Raw genomic sequence first — 21,226 nt, 5'->3', positions numbered from 1 at the left:
TCTATAATTTGGTGTGAGTAGATGTGTGTGTTACATCTTCCCAAGAATAGTTTCGTCACACAACAGTTGCTATGGCAGAAGGAATGTTGAAAGGGCACAGGTGGGGCAACGGCTAATTAGCTCAGGAAATAGGAAATACTTCATTTCTCAGAAAGTGTCCACTTTAGTTGGGCTAAAACAATTAGCAGGAAATTTCTTTGAGAGTATGTCTCTGCATTCTAAGTTTCCATAATGCAGAAAAAAACGTGGCCAGTAACATAGCAATTCATGGGACCAATGTCAAATCTACAGGATCAACGGTAGACATCAACCAGAATCTTATGAGAAAATAACCTTTCCCTAACTCACACTTTACCTAATTAATTTTAAATAGGTAGGAGCATGTTTCTTTAGTATACAGGTAACCCATCACTCAGGCATATCCTTGATCTTCACCTGCACTTGGATTTCTCCGTGAGCCCAGTGTGGTCACCAGCTCTCCACAGGTCAATAAGGCTGCAGAAGCTGGTAGACAGAGCCTGGATAATGGTCTCTGAGGGTCTGACGTCTTTTGGTTCCATTCACTGTCTTGACTCTAAGTAAGGCACACACTTATCAAGCTTTATTTGCCTGGCTTGTGAAGAGAAAATAGGTATTCTTCCCTGTCTTTATCATGTGACTAAGACTATATACCTAAAAGAATTTACTAAGTGAATACACTGAGATAATGTTTCAGTCACCATTCACCTTGGGGCTGGATTCTGCCACTTGACCTCTGGTTTCTCTTTGCCTCTTTTCCTGTCTATTCTTCTCAATTCCAATGAAATATATGTCAGAAATCACAAAAATTCAATTTTTATTGCCACATCCATGAAATGTTCCTCCCTCATCAAGCAAATAAATGGTCAAAGACTTTCCCACTCTGCCCCTTCCCTAGTGCAGCCTCCCCACAGTTTCACTTGTCAGTCGTTTTTGATAGTAATACACAGTTTTCTTTCATCAAGAATTTACGCAGGCTAGCTGTGTATTGGACATGCGTCTAATCCCACAGATTGATACAAAGTACCTAGCGTGAACTTGCCTTAGAAGGAGAAGAAGGGGAAGGAGCAGAATAAGTAAAACAAGAACATAAGAAGGCAGAAGGATTCAGAAATGTCCACCTAAAGAACAGAATGTCAATGACTTTCAAGCCATGTCTGTTAGTAGGATAAGCTTGAAATATGAGTAGACTGTGCATTTATTTTATTTTGTTAAACAAATATGTAATACTGACACATCTACCAGGCTTTCATATTTGTATATAATTCTGTACTGTAAAGACCTAACTTTTTTTTTAACTTGTTGATGTATGGGTCTATGGACTACCCTTCTTATAGACAACTACTGACTTTCATCTTGACAGTATGTGGGCTCTAGACCATCTTAGCATTTCAGTGTTCAGATAAGTTATAGGATCATCATTCAGCAGGAAACAGTATTCTTTATAATGACGAATGTATTCTAAGGACTTGCCAAATGAGACCTTTGACATCTATAAGATAATTTGATTTATCATTATGTCTTCATCATAACCTTCTTTGTACCCGTGATCATATTGTTCCACTTTGTTCTAGTGTGACAATGTCATCCCCAAAGCAATTTGGGGGAAGAAGGAGTTATTTGGTTTACATTTCCAGGTCCCAATCCACAGAAAGTAGGTTAAAAAGTGAAGGCAGGACCACAGAGAAGTGTTGCTTACTGGCTTGCTCCCTGGTGTATGATGAGCTGCCTTTCTTGTAAAGTCCAGTCCCACCTGCCTAGAGATGGTGCCACTTAAAGTGACGTGAGCCCTCCCACATCAATCGTTAATCAAGACAAGCCCTTATAGACACAGGCCAATATGATCTGGAGTGTCCCTCCTCAATGGAGTGTCCCTCTTCCCAGGTGTTTCTAGGTTGAGCCAAGCTGATAATAAAACTCTTTATCAGCATCCCCAGGATTCGGATCCTTCTTTGTTTCTAAGTTCCAACTTAATAAATGGAGACGGCACACTCTACCGAAATAGCTCACACTAAAGCAGGGGCAGAGAACACACAAATGAAGCTCTAATGTTAGGACATTTCAAATATGGGAAAGCCTTAGAAATAGTGGAGGGAATTTCAATAAAAGAACAAGAGCCGACACAAAGTGGCTTCCAGTAGTCGAATTTGTGAGTTCTTGGCAGCCAAATAATGCCCAGAATAGAAGTTTCCTTGAGTCTATCTTGATATCTAGAATTGGTACAAGAAAATAGAATCCAGATAATATGTGGATAGAATGAGGGAAATGGAAAAACATTGTTTCTTAAGCAGCAAAGGAAGAGGCGTTTAGGGCAAGAATGGTTTTCAATGGATGGTTAAATTGGTGGGAGAAAATGCGATGAAAAGCAAAAGGATTTTATAGCTGAAAATTATTCCCTAGCAAAACAATTACTGTGGTCATTGGGTCTGATTTTTGAGAGAAGGCCTTGCTCTATCTCTGGTGGATCTGCAGCTCACAACGTAGCCACTGTTAGCATTGAACTCATGGCAATAATGTCTCAGATAGAATAGAAGGCATTAGTGGCCACACTTAACTCCCACAAGGTCACTATTTAAACAGAAGAGAAACATAGTATTTTTCTGGTAAGAAAAATGGTGAGGTCATTGATGCATGCCCAGGAATCATCCTAAACTAGTGGGATGCATGTCTTCACCTAACATGAGCAGTACATCCTGAGATAGATTACAAGTCCCATATTGTATACAAGACACAGAATAAACAAAGAAACCAGAGGCACGGAGTCATGTTTACTCCTAGGTACCTATAAATTCAGCTCATGTAAAAAATAAGAGACAATTTCTTTGTAAAAGGCGTTATTATAATTTGGTTTATGGGACAGGGCTTATAATCATTAGCGAAAAACTAAATAATTTGCTAATAAATTAGAATGTTAAATGAACAATCAAGCTATTCAGACAAGTCATTATAGTAAGTTTGATGCTTTAAATTGTATGGAAGCAAATCAACCATTTAAATGGTGTCAATTTGGCAGCAAAATCTTGATATTTTCTTATTATATATGATAGGGTAAAATAACTTACGTTGAAGGGGTCATAGTCAGGTATATGGGAACATGGTGTATATGCTTTTTCTTCTTCTGGTAAGTCACATCTGCTGAGACGATCCAGGGCATAAGCCATAGCATACACAGCTTGTTTGACGTTGTTCGTGATTCTGAGCTGAGACACATCCAGATAGGTATTTTTCAGGTCTTCCAGCTTCTCCTCTCCAGTGCAGAGCTGATCAGACATGTCATACAACCTGTCTTCTTTGCCAGTCATGTTCACTCTGTGGTCCACATTGTAAGGCACACTGCTATTGGGCCAGGTACAGTTAAAAGCAGTTTGCCAGAATTCAATGGTCAGGACGTCATTTGGATCCTTGCTAGGGTGCACATCATAAAGAAACTCTTTCAGTCCCGGTATAACGGTCCTCGGTATTGCAAATCCAATAGTTCCGCCAAAATAGGGAAAGTACTCGGGCTTTGCAATGAGGGTCGAGGTAATCCAGGCTTCGCTGGCTATCCATGTCCTGTCAGTTATGTTATGATGAACCATCTCCAGCACAAAGGGGCTGAGGTCAATGTCAGAGGTGAAAAGCACAATGACTCTGGCCGTGGAAGTCTTCACTGCCTTGACGGCGTTTTGCATTTTCTCATTGGAGTAGACTTTGGGGATGGTCTCAGAGAATGCAACACAGAGGTGGGCACTCTCCATTTTTTCCTTAAAAGTTTTTACTCCATATTTTCCATAATCGTCATCGGCCACAATAGCGCCTACCCAGACCCAACCAAAGTGTTGGATAAGATTCACCATGGCTTCAGACTGGATCTTATCACTGGGTATTGTGCGATAATAAGATGGAAACTGGAATTTGTCACTAAGAATTGAGGAGGAAGAAGTATAGCCAACCTGAAATTGAATATTTATAGCTTTTAGGAAGCCATAGCACATTCTTAAATGACAGCTTCAGAATATCCTGAGAAGGATATACTGAACAGTTCTCTTTTGTCCCTGACACGCTTCCATAGATAATAACTTATTATGGGTACTTCTGCCTGATGGGTGGGGACTATTCTGGGTGACACTTTGGTTGCCCTATTAACGCAAAGGTGTCAGGGCCGCCATTTGTTAAGATGAAAACAGTTAATGCACTAGTTTTCGCGGATGAGACCACAGCATTGCCAGGGAGGCCACTTCTCTCCTTGTATTCTGTTTCATGGTCCTTTTCTGTTTTTCCCACACTCATATTTGAAACTCTTAGTTAAATACTAGGCTGGAGCTGGGCAGTGTTGTGCATGCCTTACTCGGGAGGCAGAGGCATGTAGATCTCTGTGAGTTCAAGGTCAGCCTGGTCTACAAGAGCTATTTCCAGGACAGACTCGAAAACTACAGAGAAACTCTGTCTTGAAAAACAAAGCAAACAAACTACAAAAAGCAACAAAACACCCAAACAAACAAACAAAAACAAAAAGTATGTTGGGCTGAGTTTGTGGGTCATTCGTGTAACTTTGTCTACCCTGAGCCAGTCCCTGAATATTATCCGCAGCAACAGAAGAGAAGGTGGGAGGCAGGGGGTGCTGAGGGAGGAAGAGAGGGAAGGAGGGGAGGAAAGATGAAAGATAGTCTATGTGAGAGATATTTCCATTACTTTAGTAGCTCCAATAAGTTTTCTCATCATTCATTTTAATACATCCTGATACTTTAATGAAATAGCCATTGAAATAACGCTAGATATTTTTAGTTTTCCTTGCAATTTATGTTTCATAATTTCTTATTCTTGTGTTGACATATACTACCCTCTTTGGGTTTAAAATAAGTTCTTAAGTAAGGTAATGAGAACTTCCCAGGCCCATTTTAGCATGTCTCTGCGATGATTTTGCTCATGACTAACAAGCATCAACAGAGACCCAAAGAAAAACTAGTTCCTATTCCAGCCATTGGTGTACCACCATGCATTTATGGAGGATCTCTGCTGTGCTCCACACAGTGCACAGAGCGTGGTGACTAGTGAAACGTAGTATCCACATCGCCACATCAGATCTCAGTCAGTGCAAGCAAGATGCTCCTCCTGGAGACTGAGCAATCTCCAGTCACCTCTAAATAGGCCTTAGTGTGTACTGCTGGGGCTTGGCTGAACAGAGTAACTAAGAGCCCCATCCCATTCTATGTTGTCTCTGCAGGTGCTTAGCCTCTCTGCACCTCACTGCCTTTGCAATGATTTCTATACATTATTTGCATTTTTCTACCTTCCTTCTTTCCTTCTTTCCTTCCTTTCTTAATTTTTTTTTTGGATAGGGTCTCTTCATTTAGCCATGGCTGTCCTGGAACTTGATCTGTAGACCATATTGACCTTGATCTCACACATATACTCCTGCCTCTGTGTATTGAATGGCAGGGATTAAAGGCATGGGCACCACCCCATCTGGGCACAGAATTTGTATTTTTTTCTAAACACATAGCACAGTATTTCAAGATACCTGAGGCATATCGTACAAGCTCAGAATTCTTAAAGCAGCAACTGATAAGGATGATCCCCCTGCTCCAATAATGCCTACTAGATACTTTCCGGTGCTGTTTCTAATGTTGGGCTGGTATTCTTCCTGCCCCGTAAGAAACGTGAAAGTACTCTCTATTGTTTTGGAGACAGTATAGCAGGTGTCAAAGATCTGATAGCCCAGAGTGTGGTTGGGCAAAATGTCCTTCCTCTCGTTAATCTCCTTGATGGTGTGGATCATGGCTTTCATCCAGCGGAAACCCCGGAAATTAAACCTGGAAAGGAAAAGCTTTTGTGAGGCACTGGTTACCAGGGGAAGGGGATGGGTGGGGGTGGGTGAGGGTGGGGAGGCGGGTGGTAATGCAGGTGGGGGTGCGGGTGGGGGTGAGGGTGGTGCACTTTTCTGGAAAGGAGCCTCAGTAACATGAGTGATGCCAGCTTTTGCTGAAGCGGCAGGTACTCAGTTGTTTGAACATGTCAGTTTTTCATAAATAAAATCACAATCTTAAAAGATCCAAGTATTAGCCATATCCAGCCTTTTTAGAAGTGACTGTTTTCTTGCCATTTGTATCTCTTATATTCTACAATCTTTTCAAATTTCTGGTTCTTTTCAAAAATTGTTCTAGTCATAATTGCTGTTACCAAATGATACCTTAGAATATGCCTTCTCATGGGGTAGAGCAGAAGAACATGATTTTTCTCTCCTTCTTGATTTATTTTCTTCTGGCCATAATTATAATGAAAAAATAGTTTTAAAACATTAATACTTATGGCAGAAGTTACTAAAGCAGTATGTAAATTTTGTATACTATGACTCCAATTCTGTAATGCAGCCTGCTGTTGAGAGGTGTTTAACTGAGGCTGCCTTCTTACTGTTCTTACATACAAACATAAATGTCAGCCTCCTAATTTATATTCTGCAGTCACTAACAAAGGAAATATTCTCCTGAGGTCTGTCGCCATATTGCTTTTAAAGCCTTCTGAATGAAATGTCACCAAACTCCCCTCTTCTAGCCCCTGCTTTCACCTGAATTATAGCCATATTTTAACAAGATTGTGGGAAACGATTATTTGAGTACTGTTGTTTTACTACCCTTAGTAGCTCGCTGTAAGAACTAACTTTTTATCTCCAACTTAGGAAGTATTTTAAATTAAAGACCTAAAAGTAAATATCTACATTCACAATTTGAGATCTCCCTTCTGACCTGTGTGTGTGTACATTCTGACGAGTGTGGAGCAGAGACGTCAACGTCACCTTTCTTTCTCTGTCATTCTCTGCTTTGTCGTCTGGGAGAAGGTCTCTCACTGAACCTGGATCGTGACTTGGCTAACCCAGTTGGCCAGCAAGCTCTAGTGATCTTCCTGTCTCCCTGCTACTGAGCGCTGGGATTACAGAATGGCCCCACAACCGAGGTTTTTATGTGGTTTTTGGGGTTTCTGACTCAGTCCTCATTCTTGCAAGTCCAGGACTTTATCAAATGAGCCATCTCTCCTGGTCATTCTATTTAATTCTTTTTTTGTTTTGGTTTAGTTTTGCTTTTCTTTTAGTTCATACCTGTTGAGTTCCTCTGGTGTTGTAGACTATAAATATAGTAACAAGGAGCCTGTTTTCAATTTCTTTCCCCTGAAAATGTTGATTTATGTAAGGAAAGAAGAAAGCATCCGAGCAAAGTGATGGAAAACAGCGATGGGAACAGAGGTCTGAGCAATGAAATCCAAATGAGCCAGCTGAGAGCAATGCCAAGGCTGGAAGGATAGGGAGAGGTGGGAGAGGGCTGCAGACAGACAGACAGACAGACAGACAGTATGGGGAGAGGGCTGCAGACAGGCAGACAGACAGCATGGGGAGAGGGCTGCAGACAGACATACAGACAGCTGGTGAAAAGTTAGCACAACCAGAGAGAGTGTCACACTCAAGGATGGAAAGACCAGCATTTTTGGAAGGCAGAGTGAGGGGGGTAACACAGTTAACGTAGCAAACAGAAGGGACCAGACACAAATGGCTTTAGCATCCTATGCCTTCCTTTACAAGTTCACACTGATGGTGTAATATAGCTCCAAAATCAGTGCAGCAGTACCTTCCACAGTGAGACAGCATTTCATCTCAAGCTAGAAGATTCCCCACCTGCTTTGTGTTTGTAATTCCACCTTTAACCTAGCCAAAGAAATAGTTATCTTTGGATAAAAGGATAAAGCTTTCTGGCCCAAACTGAATTATTTACAATACTGAAAAACTAGAATAATCTTCCACGTCTAGTTGTTGTTCATCAGCTGTTTGGAAATATTGTCCACTATTCAACAGAAACCTCAACTTTTGTGGAAAATAAACTTCAGAAGTTCCAATAGAGATTGGAGGCCAAATTAGGTCATGCAGTTCATGAAAGTCTGGTGTGGTCCACGATGATAGAATCTAAAGCCGGGAAAGCCGTGATGCAGCGATGGGCTGCTGCTATGACAACCAAGCAGTCCCTCAGTTCTTCTGGAGCCTTTGCCTCCCTATGCGGATGGAAGCAATCAGAGCGAGGAAGAAAGGGATGACTGCGAACTCCTCACAAACTTTTCACTTTGTCAGCAACAGCACAGAAGATGGCTCCTTCCAGTAACGACTCCAACACGAAGCATGGAATAAAGGGAAGGAGTTGTGATTGCTACAGTGATGAAAGACTGCAAACTTCAGTATGTGTCTACAGGCATACTGACCACACAGCATCATGGGAAAGCCTGCTGTAGGAGGAAGCATGTCCAATCTAAACAGTGTCTGTGCTTCTTTCATAATATTTCAAATTATATACTTGTTCTTTAAAAGATCCAGAAAGCAATATAAAAAATTGCTTGTTTTGGGGATGGAATTGTAGATAATTATTTTGTTTTCTTTTTAATATTTGGCATATTTCATATCTAAAGTCCCCCGTTCTCTTCCTCTCCCTGTTTGTGTGTGTGTGTGTGTGTGTGTGTGTGTGTGTGTGTGTGTGTGTGTGTGTGTGTGAGAGAGAGAGAGAGAGAGAGAGAGAGAGAGAGAGAGAACAACACTGTAGAACGAACAGAAGTTTTTCTGCAGATCAGAATCTTGGGATGAACTTTGCCTCAGAAACAAACCAGAGTTCCCACACTGCACACTTGAACTTGAGTTTGTAACAATTAACAGTGATTGTTACTGTTACTGTGCAGCTGCAGCCACGCTGCAGCATCCGTGCTTCTCAAACCTCAGGGTTCACCTGAGCCAACAGAGGTCTTCTCAAAGTGTGGACTCTGTTCAGCAGATGAGGGATGCTATCCCTGAGCCTATGTGTCCAACAAGCTTTTAGGTGCTGCTGCTGCTGCTACTGGCCCACAGAGAACCCTCTGACGAGCAACTTTCTGAGGCAAACACACAACCTCTACCCCTCTGTAATCTGAGATAAAGGTAGAATCAGAGAACTTCGCTTGGAATCCAGGCTCCATGCTAACCACGCTTCTCCAGCCACTCAAATAAATTTATAGAAAAGATTAAACAATGGCTTACCCTTCACACAAGGCTGATATGGGTTCCCCGTCAGGATCATCTATTGGGATGGTCCTGGAGTGAATAGGAAACAGTCCTCCAATAATAACTGAATGGTTTTTGGCTTCCACATAGCCAGTCAAATTAAACTTGCCCAGCAACCTGCATTTCCCACTCTGGTTTTCATCTTGAGCATGTAATTCAACCCATAAAAAGGCGGTTAATCCCAGAATCAAGCACCTCTTTCTGCTAACCATTTTGGTATGGCAAGTTTGAGGATAACGCGTCACCCACATTTCAAGGAGGCACCTTGATGGAGAGTGGGAGTGTGTGTGTGCCTCAACCCGGTGGCCCGCTTGCTGCTCCTTGCTGCGTAATTTCACATCCTGGTCACAGATCTCTCAATCACTCGCAATTTATGGATCTGGACTAGGAGCTGAGCAATCATGTGAGAAGAGACACCTGAGTTTTCTGTGTGCTTTGCACTGGTAAATAACGACACAATCATGGGTTTCCGTGGGAAAGTTACTGTAGTTTGTAGAAACTGTCTATTCTAGTTTGGCACTGTCATTCATTGAGCCTCCCTGCAACCAACTCTGTGGTCTTCTCTACCCCGAAGATGTGAAAAAGTATATTGTTTCATCATAAAGTACCAAAAGGGAGGACAGTGGGCCAAGCTTTCTCTTTCAGCTGCAGAAACAACTGAATAGAAAATTGGAATTGAAGACTTCAAGTCAAACTTGTGTTCTGTCATTTTTATTAGTTCGATGGTAAGAAGGTCACACAGTTTCTGTGCCACAGCAACCACGTCGATGGCTAAGCTACCTTAGAACAATTCTGTTCAGCTCCAGGAAGCGAGCATCCAAGGTAGGCACTCTGCTACTGGCCCCACCTCCAGCCACTTCTGCTGCCCTTCTGCTAGGCCCCACCCAAAGACAAATCTCTTCTTTTTAGATCAATTCGTCTCAATCCATCAATTCCCAGTCTTTCAGTCATCCTCTCTGCTCCTTCTAAACACCCCCAAACCCTTAGAATTCAGTCTATATAGCACAGTCAGAGTAAAATTCAGCACAAATTTCTGGATCATGGAAAATGTATAGAACATCTGATCACATAGTTTTACTCCAAAGGACATTTCAAGTAACCGGCAGAGATCTAAAAACAAAAGATAAGTGAACAAAAAAACCCTTGATGTATAAGTTTTACTTCTAACACCTAAATCTGTCAGAAGCTAAAAGCACTGCATAGAGAACCTAGAACCAGGTATATCTTAGTCACCTAATGGGATGCAGAGTCCTGGAGACCACGTTCCTGAAAGTATTCCCTGGCCAAAGAGAATCCCCAATGCCATTCAAGCGATAATAACAGATATCAGCCAGAGGGGTTGAGGCCAGCAGGAGAACAGGGCTCACAGAATCAGCTAAGCAGGGCTCACAGAGACTCACAGAGACTGAACCACAGAGACTGCAGGGTTCTGCGCTAGACCCTCTATATACAGGCTGTGGTTGTTTAGCTTGGGGTTTTTCTGGGACTCCTAACAGTGGCAGTGGGGGTGTCTCCGACTCTTCTGCCTGCTCCTGGGGACACTTCCTCCCACCAGGTTGCCTCATTCTGCTGTCTTATGCGGATTTGTACCTAGTTTTATTGTAACTTGCTGCGTCCTGTTTGGTTGATATCCCTGGGTGTCCCGCTCTGTTATAAGGGGAAATGGAAGAACAGTAAATCTGTTGGAGAGGGGATGTGTGAAAGGGACTTGGGAGGAGTGGGAAGAGGGGAGGCCCTGGTCAGGATGTATTATATGAGAGAAGATTGAGAGAAAGAAAGAAAGAAAGAAAGGAAGGAAGGAAGGAAGGAAGGAAGGAAGGAAGGAAGGAAGGAAGGAAGGAAGGGAGGGAAGGAAGAAAGGAAGGACAGAAGGAGAAAATAAGAGTTAACGAACAGCACCTAGAATTACATTTCAAATTTCTACGATTTACCAGTATTTTATATTTCTCCTCTACATAATGTCTTTAAAATGTTAAAAAGGAGTCACTGTGAAATAGAAATCAAAAGGGAGTTTCATCTTTCCTATTGTCTTATAGTCAGTCGTCTTTGTATTTCCATATTCATTCAATCAATATTTTAACAGTGAAAATTTTAACTGTTTCATATTTCTCTGTATTATCTCATAGAATGCGAGGAACTTGTTTCTATTTCTCTAACAAAAGGAAATAAACCACTGAAAAAATCATTTCTCATTTTTTTCAACTGTGGCCGTTCCATGGTGTTTTTTTCTTTTTTCTTTCTTATGTTTAACAAACTAACCACAGTTTCCCCTCCCTTCTCTCCTCAGCCCCCTTCCCCACCTCCTTCTAGTCCCCCCCCATCCTATCCACTCCTCCTCTGTCTCCATTCAGATGGGATTACTTCTCCCTTGGATATCAACAAAGTATGGCATATCAAGTTGAGGTAGGATCAAGCTTCTCCCCTCTGCATCAAGGCCTAAGAAGCATCCCACCATAGGGAGTACGTTTATGTCACAAAGCAAAGCACCGTGTTATGGTGGCTGTCTGGAGAATAAAATGTGTGACTGAGCTATTTGAATAGAGCCAGTACTGCTTTAAGAACAATGCATTTTGACATGGAAAAATGACAAACTGTGGCTATTCAAAATTGGGTATTCAGTAGACATTATCTCAGTTTTGAACAAAGTGAATCTGTCTGTTTGGGGAACAATCCTGACAGTAAATTTTGCCCAATTCTAAATGAGCTTTCAAGTAAAAATAAGAATTTCATAAATTTGTATGAACTTCCCAAATGCTTAAGAAGGTGTTCTGTAAGTTTCTTGCAACTTTAGAGGCATATCCTCTTTTAGGTTGGGAAAGTTTTTTTAATAAGATTTTGTTGAATATGTTTTCTTTGCCTTTGAGGTCTTCTTCTTCTTCTTCTTCTTCTTCTTCTTCTTCTTCTTCTTCTTCTTCTTCTTCTTCCTTTTCCTCTTCCTCTTCCTCTTCCTCTTCCTCTTCCTCTTCTTCTTCTTCTTCTTCTTCTTCTTCTTCTTCTTCTTCTTTCCCTGTTGTTCTTACATTTTGTCTTTTCATGGTGTCCCAGATTTCCTGGATATTTTGTGTTAGAAATTTGTTAGATGTAATATTTTCTTTGACTGATGAATCTATTTCCTCCATCATATCTTCAAGACCTGAGATTCTCTCCTCCATGTCTTGTATTCTGTTACTGATGCTTGCATCTGTAATTCCTGTTTGCTTACCCAGATTTTTCATTTCCAGAATTCCCCCAATTTGTATGTTTCTTATTGTTTGTATTTCAGTTTTCAAGTTTTGAACCATTTTCTTCACTTGTTTTATTTGTTTTTTCTTGACATTCTTTAAGGGATTTATTGATTTCTTCCATTTTTTTTGTTTGTCTTTCCCACAACTTCGTTAAGGGAATTTTTCATTTTATCTTTTACAGCCTCTATCATCTTTATAAAGCAATCTTTAAATTCATTTTCTTCTATTTCAGCTACATTGGCATATTCAGGTTTTGCTGTTGTAGGGTAACTTTGCTCTGGTGATGCCATGTTTCTCTTTTGGTTGTTGAATGTATTCTACCGGCCTTTACTCATCTTCTCTTCCAACTGGTCTAGCTTATGCCTGTCCCTCTTCTTGTAACTGGTTTGGTTTGCAGCTGTGCCTATGTAGTCTGCTGTTTTTCCAAATGGTAGTTTGCACCTGTGCCTACGTGGGGATACAAAGGAGGGCTGGCCATGGGTAGGATGTTCAGGTGTGTGTAGTTAGGTAGAAGACTGGGTCTTGGCTGGACAGCATCCAGAGGTGGCAGAGGTGGGGGCACAACCTAAGGCAGGTATCTCACCTGCTTGCAGTCTAGAGGGTACTGTCAAGCTTTACTCTCTCTGAAATCTCAGACTGAATGGGGGAGATCCTGTCTGATGGGGAAGCTCAACCAATCACATCTGGTTAGGGTGTGGCTGCCTGGAGCCCAGGTAGAAAAACAGGAAGAGGCAGTCTCTCTCTCTCTCTCTCTCTCTCTCTCTCTCTCTCTCTCTCTCTCTACCTCTACGTGGTGCTCGCCGGACCCTTCTGGATTTCAGACCTCCCACTCTTGTAGCGTGAGTTCCCTCTTTCTCAGTTATTAAATTATAACTATTATTTTTGAGCTGGTCTGGTTATTTATTGTACTGACCAAATATGCCAACACCTGCCTCTATGAATTCTCAGACTGAACAGGTGAGATACTCTCTATAGAAAAATTTCAGACTAAATGCCATTCTTCTCATTTTTAAATGCAATTCGTCCACATGTGCTCTTCCAACTGTAACCTCCATCATGCACATATTTTTCACATGATACCAATAGGACCACCAGTCACCTGGATCCCACCTTGATGTGGGATTCCCCTCTGTATGCCGTGAATACCATTGGCTAATAAAGGACTGCTTTACCTGTAGCAGGGCAGAACAGAACTAGGCAGAGAAAGTTAGGATGTAGGTTGGGAGAAAGGAGGCAGAGTCAGAGAGAGAAGCCATGTTGTTCCACTGGAGATAGATGCCAGAACTTTAGTCAGTAAGCCACAGCCACGTGGCGATACACAGATTGATGGAGATGGGTGAAATTAATAAGAAAGAGCTAGCCAATAAGAAGCTATAGCCAATGGGCCAAACAGTGATTTAATTAATACAGTATCTGTGTGGTTATTTCGGGTCTGTGCTGCCGGAACCAACAAACGGCCCTCTTCCAATAACACCTCACCATGATGGCCATTGCCTTCACCGTATCCTCACTGTAAGATTTCTTATTTGTAAACATAGTCGATCACTCACTGACCCTAGAGTTTCCAAAAAGAAAGGCTCTCATTTCTAGTTCACTGGTGAACTATGACCCTATACTCATTTCCCCATAGGTAGCTCCATCTTCAGAATACTCCTGCCTTGCCCATGCGCTAGCAGCATGTCAAGCGTCTAGGGAATCTTCACCTTCCAAAGTGTGGTCATTTCATATAGTGTCCCCTTGTACTTTCAAGATGTTGCTGACAAAACTTAGGACTTCTCTCAGGACTTTCTCCCTAGATGCCCTTCAGAGTTTGGCTTCATGTAATAAATTATCGCACTGGGTGAGTGACCTCTCCTCACTGCTGACAGTATGGGAATCCCTTCCGAGGTTTTGGGCTTACTCCAGTTTTCTCAGCATGCTTCAGAATGACTCCTCACTCCTGCTTGTCCTCCTTTTCTTGCCAGAAGGCAGCTGCTTCTGAGCAATTACCCTTTGGTTGCCAAGGAGACCCCTTGGTAATGGTATGTTTATCACCCACAGTGAATGTCTTGATCCTCTCAGGAAATGCTGCTCTACAGACTGTAAATTTATTAGTATATATTATGTTAAGTTATATTATTATTTTAAAACTAGTATTTTATACATTCAAATGTTCTGTTTGTTTCTTAGTCTTCCTCTAGGTTAGGAATTATTTTCTGGGGTGAAGAAGCTTCTTCCTTGTGCACTGTCATCTGGAATTCAGCTGTGAAATCATCAGAACACTAACAAGTATGTTTTTCTTAGGGCCACAATGGCTGCATCCTCCAAATGCCATAGAATTCAAGAAAGAAAAGCAAAGGTGACAGAAAGCCACCTCGTGCTTTCACAGAGTGGGGTCTTGGGAAATGCACATTGATGTCTGTTCAACGCCTCACTTCCCATCACAAGTCCTCAGGTGACTGTTTTTGGTTTTCTTTATTTCACAAGTGAAAAGGCATGAGCTCACATACTAATACACACTGAAATACAGACACAGAGGCACCTTCCTGTTTTAGATGCATGAAAGAAAGAACATGAGTGATGTCTAGAACGGTAGATTCTAGCTCTACTCTCTTCACTAGCTCGTCCTTTCTTCCTTTCTTTGATCCCAACCCTTTATCACAGAACAGGGCTCTTTATACTAGAGTCTTGTTTTGTTTCCCAACTCTGAGGATCCTAAAGAGTCAGGAATTCTCTGGTTGTGGGTGAATATTTCCAAGACTCAAACTCAGAGGCACACTACCACTAATGTAGCCAAGTGGAAGTCGTTTTATTTCCTCTCAAGGTGGGATTGTTTCTTTCACTGTATTTTGAACTTAGATTCAATAATCCATGACTCAGGCAAAAGATGCCTTGTGAATATTGGCACAAATAGCCATGGGTGTTTAATTGCATGTGATACACATAGCCTTTTGGGTCTGAGATGCGACTGCATGCTCTTTTTTCATTCCTTGCTGGGTTCCATCCCTGCAGATCTCTAAGGGCTCTGGGAACGGTCTGGGTGCCCTCCAGGAATATTGACAGGTTTTGTCCTGACTTGTCTTTGCCTCTAAGCCAGGAAAACACCTGAGCCTAAAATACTTTCATCAATACAGACAAAGAGTATTCAAAGGTTTGACCACTGACAGCTTTTCAGATGTTACATGTATGTTACCTTTTCCCAACATCATTACTTCAGATTTTTGACCATTGTGAATCCCACTTAATATTTGTGTGATGACAGTGTATGCGTGGACACACCAATCTTCATCTTGTTCCCTATGTAGAACTGTCTGAATCAGGAGGGAAATGAACACTTACCCAGTTGCGTATGTTCAGGGTGCTCATTTCGTTTTGGAAGGTGTTGATATCAGGCTGTCTTCTGGTCTAAGTCATTCCATATTGATGAAAAACAATGCTTTGCCCCAAGAAACTCCATTTTCCAAGCAGCGTTTTGATCCTATTTGAGAGCAGAGGATATCTGTGTGTCTAGGTGGACGCTGCTACAGAGAAGAGCATGGAAATAGTTGGTTTGGGAAAGCAGCTAGCACAAAATTAACCTTTAGAAATGAGCTTCATTCAGAGAGAGGGTCTTGCAACTTTGGGAGCCAGCCTTTGAGTTGCAAGAATGTTACATAGGAAGAATATATTGTACTTGAGACCTCATGATGAGGCCATAATGGGAAAGAGAGGCTTCCCCTTAGAAGCCAGGGAGGAGCTTCATTAAGAGGAATATCTTACAGTAAGAGAATGATAGCCACCATAGACAGGGTGTCCTGGGTAATTTTTGTCCCCTTGACACAAACTAGAGTCATCTGGGAAGAGGGAATCTCAATCAATTGCCTCCATCAGATTGTCTTGTGGCCAAGTCTTGATTGCTGACCAATGAATGAGAATCCATCCCACCATGAAAGATATGATATTTATACAAGGGGGTCTGGACTGAATTAAGACAGGTAGCTCAGCAAGTAAGGGGAAGGAAGTCAGTAAGCAGCTTTCCTCTATGGTCTCTGCTTCACTCCTTACCTTCAGATGCCTACCTTGACTTATCTCAGTGATGGTCTGTAACCTGCAAGCCAAGTCTACCCTTTCCTTTCCAAGTTGCTTCTGGTCATGTTATTTATGAACATAATAGAGAACCAAAATGGAGAAGGATGACTGGGTATGGTGGATTGAATGGAGACTCTGCCTCACCTTGCAAGGGATCCAGGTTTCCCCCTTCCTGTGGGCCCTCTCAGATCCCTCTTCTATTTCCTTCCCATTTCTTTGTTTCTACCTGGGATCCCAGTGACCACACCAGGCTGGTGTCAGGTAGGTGATACGTATCTCACTGAGCACAAAAAGGCATGCTGGTGCTTAGCTGGAACCTTAATCCCTACTGGTACGGGAAGGTACTCCACATGCTACCAGAAGAAAAAGGAAAACAGCAAACCAGTTACAAATACATCCATCTACAATGGTGACCTGCCTACAAGATATTCTGGTACAACAGTGGCACAAATATTGTTGGAGCGACCAACTACTCTCTGCTCAAATTCAGGCCTATTCTATGAAGTGGAACCCATGCCTGACACTGCTTGCGTGGTCAAAAACCTGAGACAAACCAGGGATGTAGGGGAAATCTAATTGTTCTGCTAAAAGAATGCAGCTATAAAATTACACTATTGACACTCTGCTGTACCCATAGATGAGTGTCTCACTGAAAGAAACTTCCTCTTGGAAGTACACGGGAACTCACACAGTGATCCACAACTGGCCAATGTGCCGAAAGTGCAAGACCTTGGAACACTCAGTTCTTAGAGGTATGTTTCCATCAAGTCCCTCCCCTTGGGGCTCAGGGAGGTATGTGGACGAGGAAGCAGAAAATTGTAAGAGCCAATGGATGGAAGACACCAGGAAAACAGTGTCCTGATTACCTTGGTGGGCCCAGTGCTGTCTTCACGGGTGTCTTTACAGAGAGGCAGAGGGGGCTGCTACACAGGAGCCAGCGTGACCAAGCATGAGCGGGATGCTCCAGCCTCTAAGTGAAGACAGGAAAGTGGCTCCTCAGGGCTTCTAGGAGGTGGGTCACCCTGCACTTTGGCCCTAATTCAGTGGACCTGAGTTAGACTTAACAGTTTTCAGAAGTGTAACAGCATGAAGTCTGTTTTTTCTAAAGATAGTGATAGAAAGGTGTTTAAAGTAGCAGACAGTAAGATAGTGATGAATTGGAAATAACCTAAAACCCAACAATAGGAGCCAAAAATAACCTGGAAATCCAAAAGTAGGGGTTAATTATAAATGTCTCCAGGACAGAATTGCTGATAAATCTCCTTTCTAATCTTACCTTCTTTCCCTTCTTTCTTTCTTTCCTTCCTTCCTCCTTTCTTTCTTTCTTTCTTTCTTTCTTTCTTTCTTTTTTCTTCCTTTCTTTTTTCTTTGTTCTTTCTTCCTCCCTCCCTTCCTTCCGTTCTTCCTTCCTCCCCCCTCTCTCTTTCTTTTTCAGAGGTGAGGTGACAGCCCAAAGCCCTGTGTCTTATGACTAACTTGGATCTAATTTGACATAGATATTTCCAATACTGGTAAAACTATTTGACCCACCCATCGTTCCACAGCTTTGGGGCAGAAAGAAGGGTCTCTCTCTCTCTCTCTCTCTCTCTCTCTCTCTCTCTGTATCTGCCTAAAGAAGTGACTAAATATTTAGTAATTTTATAGGTAGACTAATTATATTGAAAATGTTAAAATCCAGATTTGAGTAAGCAAACTGTTACATCAAAACTTTGACCAAAGAAAGGACACAATGTCATGTTTACCAGAAGTTTGGGTAAAAATCCAGATTAGGATTAATTTTGTCAACTAGGCATATATCAAACAACTTCCAAATGTCTTTTAAATATAACAAGATTTAAAATGATAAGAGTAAAAATTCTTTCCCTTTAGGTCAGAAAGAGTTATCTTTTATGGAAAACTTTGCTCCAAACAGCATCCCTTTTGGCCACTGATACCTCAAAGTACTAGTGTGTCTACTGGATCATATGGTCCAAATGGTAGAGCAGCCTGCACAGCATCCTGGACCTGCTGAAGACCCTGTCTGAATCACTTGATAAATGGGCTTGTGTAGACATAAATTTCTGTCCCACCTGGTCTTGTAGCCATTCAGTCTCAAAGAAACACACAGAGACTTATATGAATTATAATCTGTTTGACCTAATAGCTCTGGCTTATTTTTAACTAGCTCTTAAAACTTAAATTAACCCATAATTCTTATTTATGTTTAGCCATATGGCTTGGTACCTTTTCTAAGTAAGGCATTCTCAACTTGCGTTCTATGCACCTGGCTGACGACTACCTCTCTGCCTTTCCTCTCTCCAGAATTCTCCTATTCTCCTAGACTGGTCACCCTGCCTATCTATCTATCTATCTGTCTGTCTATCTATCTATCTATTTATCTATCTATCTATATTTTGCCTGGATACTGGCCAACCATCATTTTATTAAAGCAATACAAGTGACAAATCTTTACAGGGTACAAGAGCATCATCCCACAGCAGCTTGAGTAACACACAAGTGAGGAATGTGCTGTCTCCAGAAACTAAATAGTCCCACAAAACATTGTACTTTTTCTTGGTGGTGGGACAGGCCAGGTGCAATAACTTTTTCTTCATCTTAGAAAGAATATCTCTGCGTGTCCCCTCACCACTAGACTCCTAAGAATGTCACTGAGGTAGAAGATTTTGTTTGTATTTATTTCCTATCCTCCGATGTGCTTACGTGTTATCAACAAATCCAAAGTAGTTACTGCCTCCTGCTTAGTTACTTGTGCCTTCAGAACATGCTTGGCCTTCTCTCTCTCTCTCTCTCTCTCTCTCTCTCTCTCTCTCTCTCTCTCACACACACACACACACACATACACACACACACATATCTACCACTGCTGTTTAATAATAGATTGCTACTGTGCACATCTTACTCCAGACTATGTGGATCAGATAACACCCAGTTTATGATGGACAGCTAGGGTCTTATGATAATGTTGTTGCCCATTGTCAAATTTCCAGCTTCCACTAAGGACCAATAGCAGGCCAAGATCTGTCTTTCCAACCAAGATTAGTTATCTGCAGATGAAGGTAGGGTCCTGCTCCAAAATCCCAAAGGTCTCTTCTGTGATTCATATAGAGGAGCAAAAATGATATATGAGATTACACATTTCAATATGACTAGTTTATTAAGGCTTTCCAAAAATTAAAATGAGACCTTTCTGTTTTACACATGTTTTATTAATCTCCTCTAACCTTCCTAAAATATCAAAAATAAAACCTTCAGAATTCCTGTTCTGCCATTAGCTCTTCTATTTACCTCTCCTCTCTTATTAACTAATGCAATTTAAAATTAATTTCCGAACTCTTTACCGGCTTCCTCACCCATGCTTGTAGTTTTTCCTTAGACAGCTGTTTTGGTTCTTGAATCCCTGGTCCCTCCCTAGTCTGAGCACTGACTCAGTACCACATACCACACAGACTTCGGGGATGTCTCCCTGACACATAAATCTGGATGCAAGCTTCTGACCCACAGACCAACGTCTGACTTCCTGCTATGAGGTCAGGAGGCCTCATCATAATTCTGTTACATCTACTGCAGCTCTAAGAAATCAGACACTCAAATCTGGTACCTATCATTCCTTGTATCCCGTCATCTAATTTCCTTTTTCTGTAAAACCGTCCTTCTGTTTCTTTTTTTATATAAACAAAAAGGTGGGAAATTCTAGATCACAGACTGCCAGCTGCTACTTTCAAGAACCAGGTCATGCGTGCCTCCCCTCCAGCTCTGTCTCTACTGTCTGTGAGCACTGCAGAGACCTGTAAGCTAGCTAGCGCTCTTCCTTCTCTCTGCCGCTCTGAGAAACCAACCCTGATGCCTTCGAATTGTTAAAAAGAAAATAAGGAATTCCTCAGAAGTTAACCCCTTTCTCCTCTCTGTCTCGCTCTTTTTCCCCCTCCCTATCCATGATGGCTCTGTCTCTGCCTTTGTCTCTTCTAATATTCTCATAATGCCTAACTGCTCTCTCACCTCCAGTCCAACCACAGCCGCGTGGTTATGAGGCTTTCTCTCCTAATAAAAGCCCCTTTGGATGTTAGTATGGTGATTTCTCAGAAAATTGGGAAACAGCCTTCCTCAAGACACAATAATACCACTTTTGGGTATATATCCAAAGGATGCTCAATCGTGCCACAAGGACATGTGCTCAGCTATGCTCATAGCAGCATTGTTTGTCATAGTCAGAATCTGTAAACAACCTAAATGCCCCTCAACTGAAGAATGGATAAGGAAAATGTGGTACATTTACACAATGGAGTATTACACAGCAGAAAAAATAACAACATCTTGAATTTTTCAGGCAAATGCATAGAGCTAGAAACATCATTTTGAGTGCAGTAACCCAGACCCAGAAAGACAATTATCACATGTACTCACTCATAAGTGGTTTTTAAACATAAAGCAAAGAAAACCAACATACAAATCACAATCCCGGAGAACCTAGACAACAATGAGGACCCACCCTATCTCATTTTTTTCCAATGTAATTTTCACAAAGTAAATGACCAGTCACTTTTAAATCATAAGCACCCCATGCCACATCCATACCTTGCTGGTAGCATGCAAGTAGAGCTTGCAGATTAGATACACAGAACTGAATCCATTCCCTCTGAAGTCTCACTAAATACCAGCAAGGTTTTGTTTTGTTTTGTTTTTCCAAAAAAGAGGGCAACCCACAGAATGGGGAAAGGCATGAAAGAGAGAACAATCCTTAAATCCTGGAGACTGGGAGACAGTGGAAATCTAACTGGAGAGTCCTGAACTGGAAGAGTCACGAAACAATCTGATTTATGATACAGGTCCTAAAAGTTAATAAAATGCCGGCACCAGGTACCAAAGAAGAGGGTACACATGAGAAAACAGGGAAATG

At 41.7% G+C, this 21,226-nt stretch overlaps 1 protein-coding gene across 2 annotated transcripts in view; it reads right to left on the bottom strand.

Moving 5' to 3' along the window:
- Positions 1-21,226, bottom strand: part of LOC125393978 (vomeronasal type-2 receptor 1-like) — a 32,083-nt gene that overhangs the window by 10,265 nt on the left and 592 nt on the right. Inside the window, exons 2-4 of one of the 2 annotated variants that reach the window (XM_087899470.1) lie at positions 15,604-15,785; positions 5,519-5,810; positions 3,081-3,950 (exon numbers count right to left, since the gene is read on the bottom strand). In XM_087899470.1, coding sequence (XP_087755596.1) covers positions 3,081-3,950; positions 5,519-5,785 — 1,137 coding nt within the window. In that variant the 5' untranslated portion in view covers positions 5,786-5,810; positions 15,604-15,785. The remainder of the gene's footprint in view (positions 1-3,080; positions 3,951-5,518; positions 5,811-15,603; positions 15,786-21,226) is intronic. The other variant, XM_087899469.1, reaches the window with a different exon arrangement.

This window comes from Myodes glareolus, chromosome 20 (genome assembly GCF_982192425.1).
Source record: "Myodes glareolus chromosome 20, mMyoGla1.1, whole genome shotgun sequence".
NCBI classification, from domain to species: Eukaryota; Metazoa; Chordata; class Mammalia; order Rodentia; family Cricetidae; genus Myodes; species Myodes glareolus.
The sequence above is the reverse complement of the archived record's forward strand: the minus strand, read 5'-3'. Positions and strand labels throughout refer to the sequence as shown.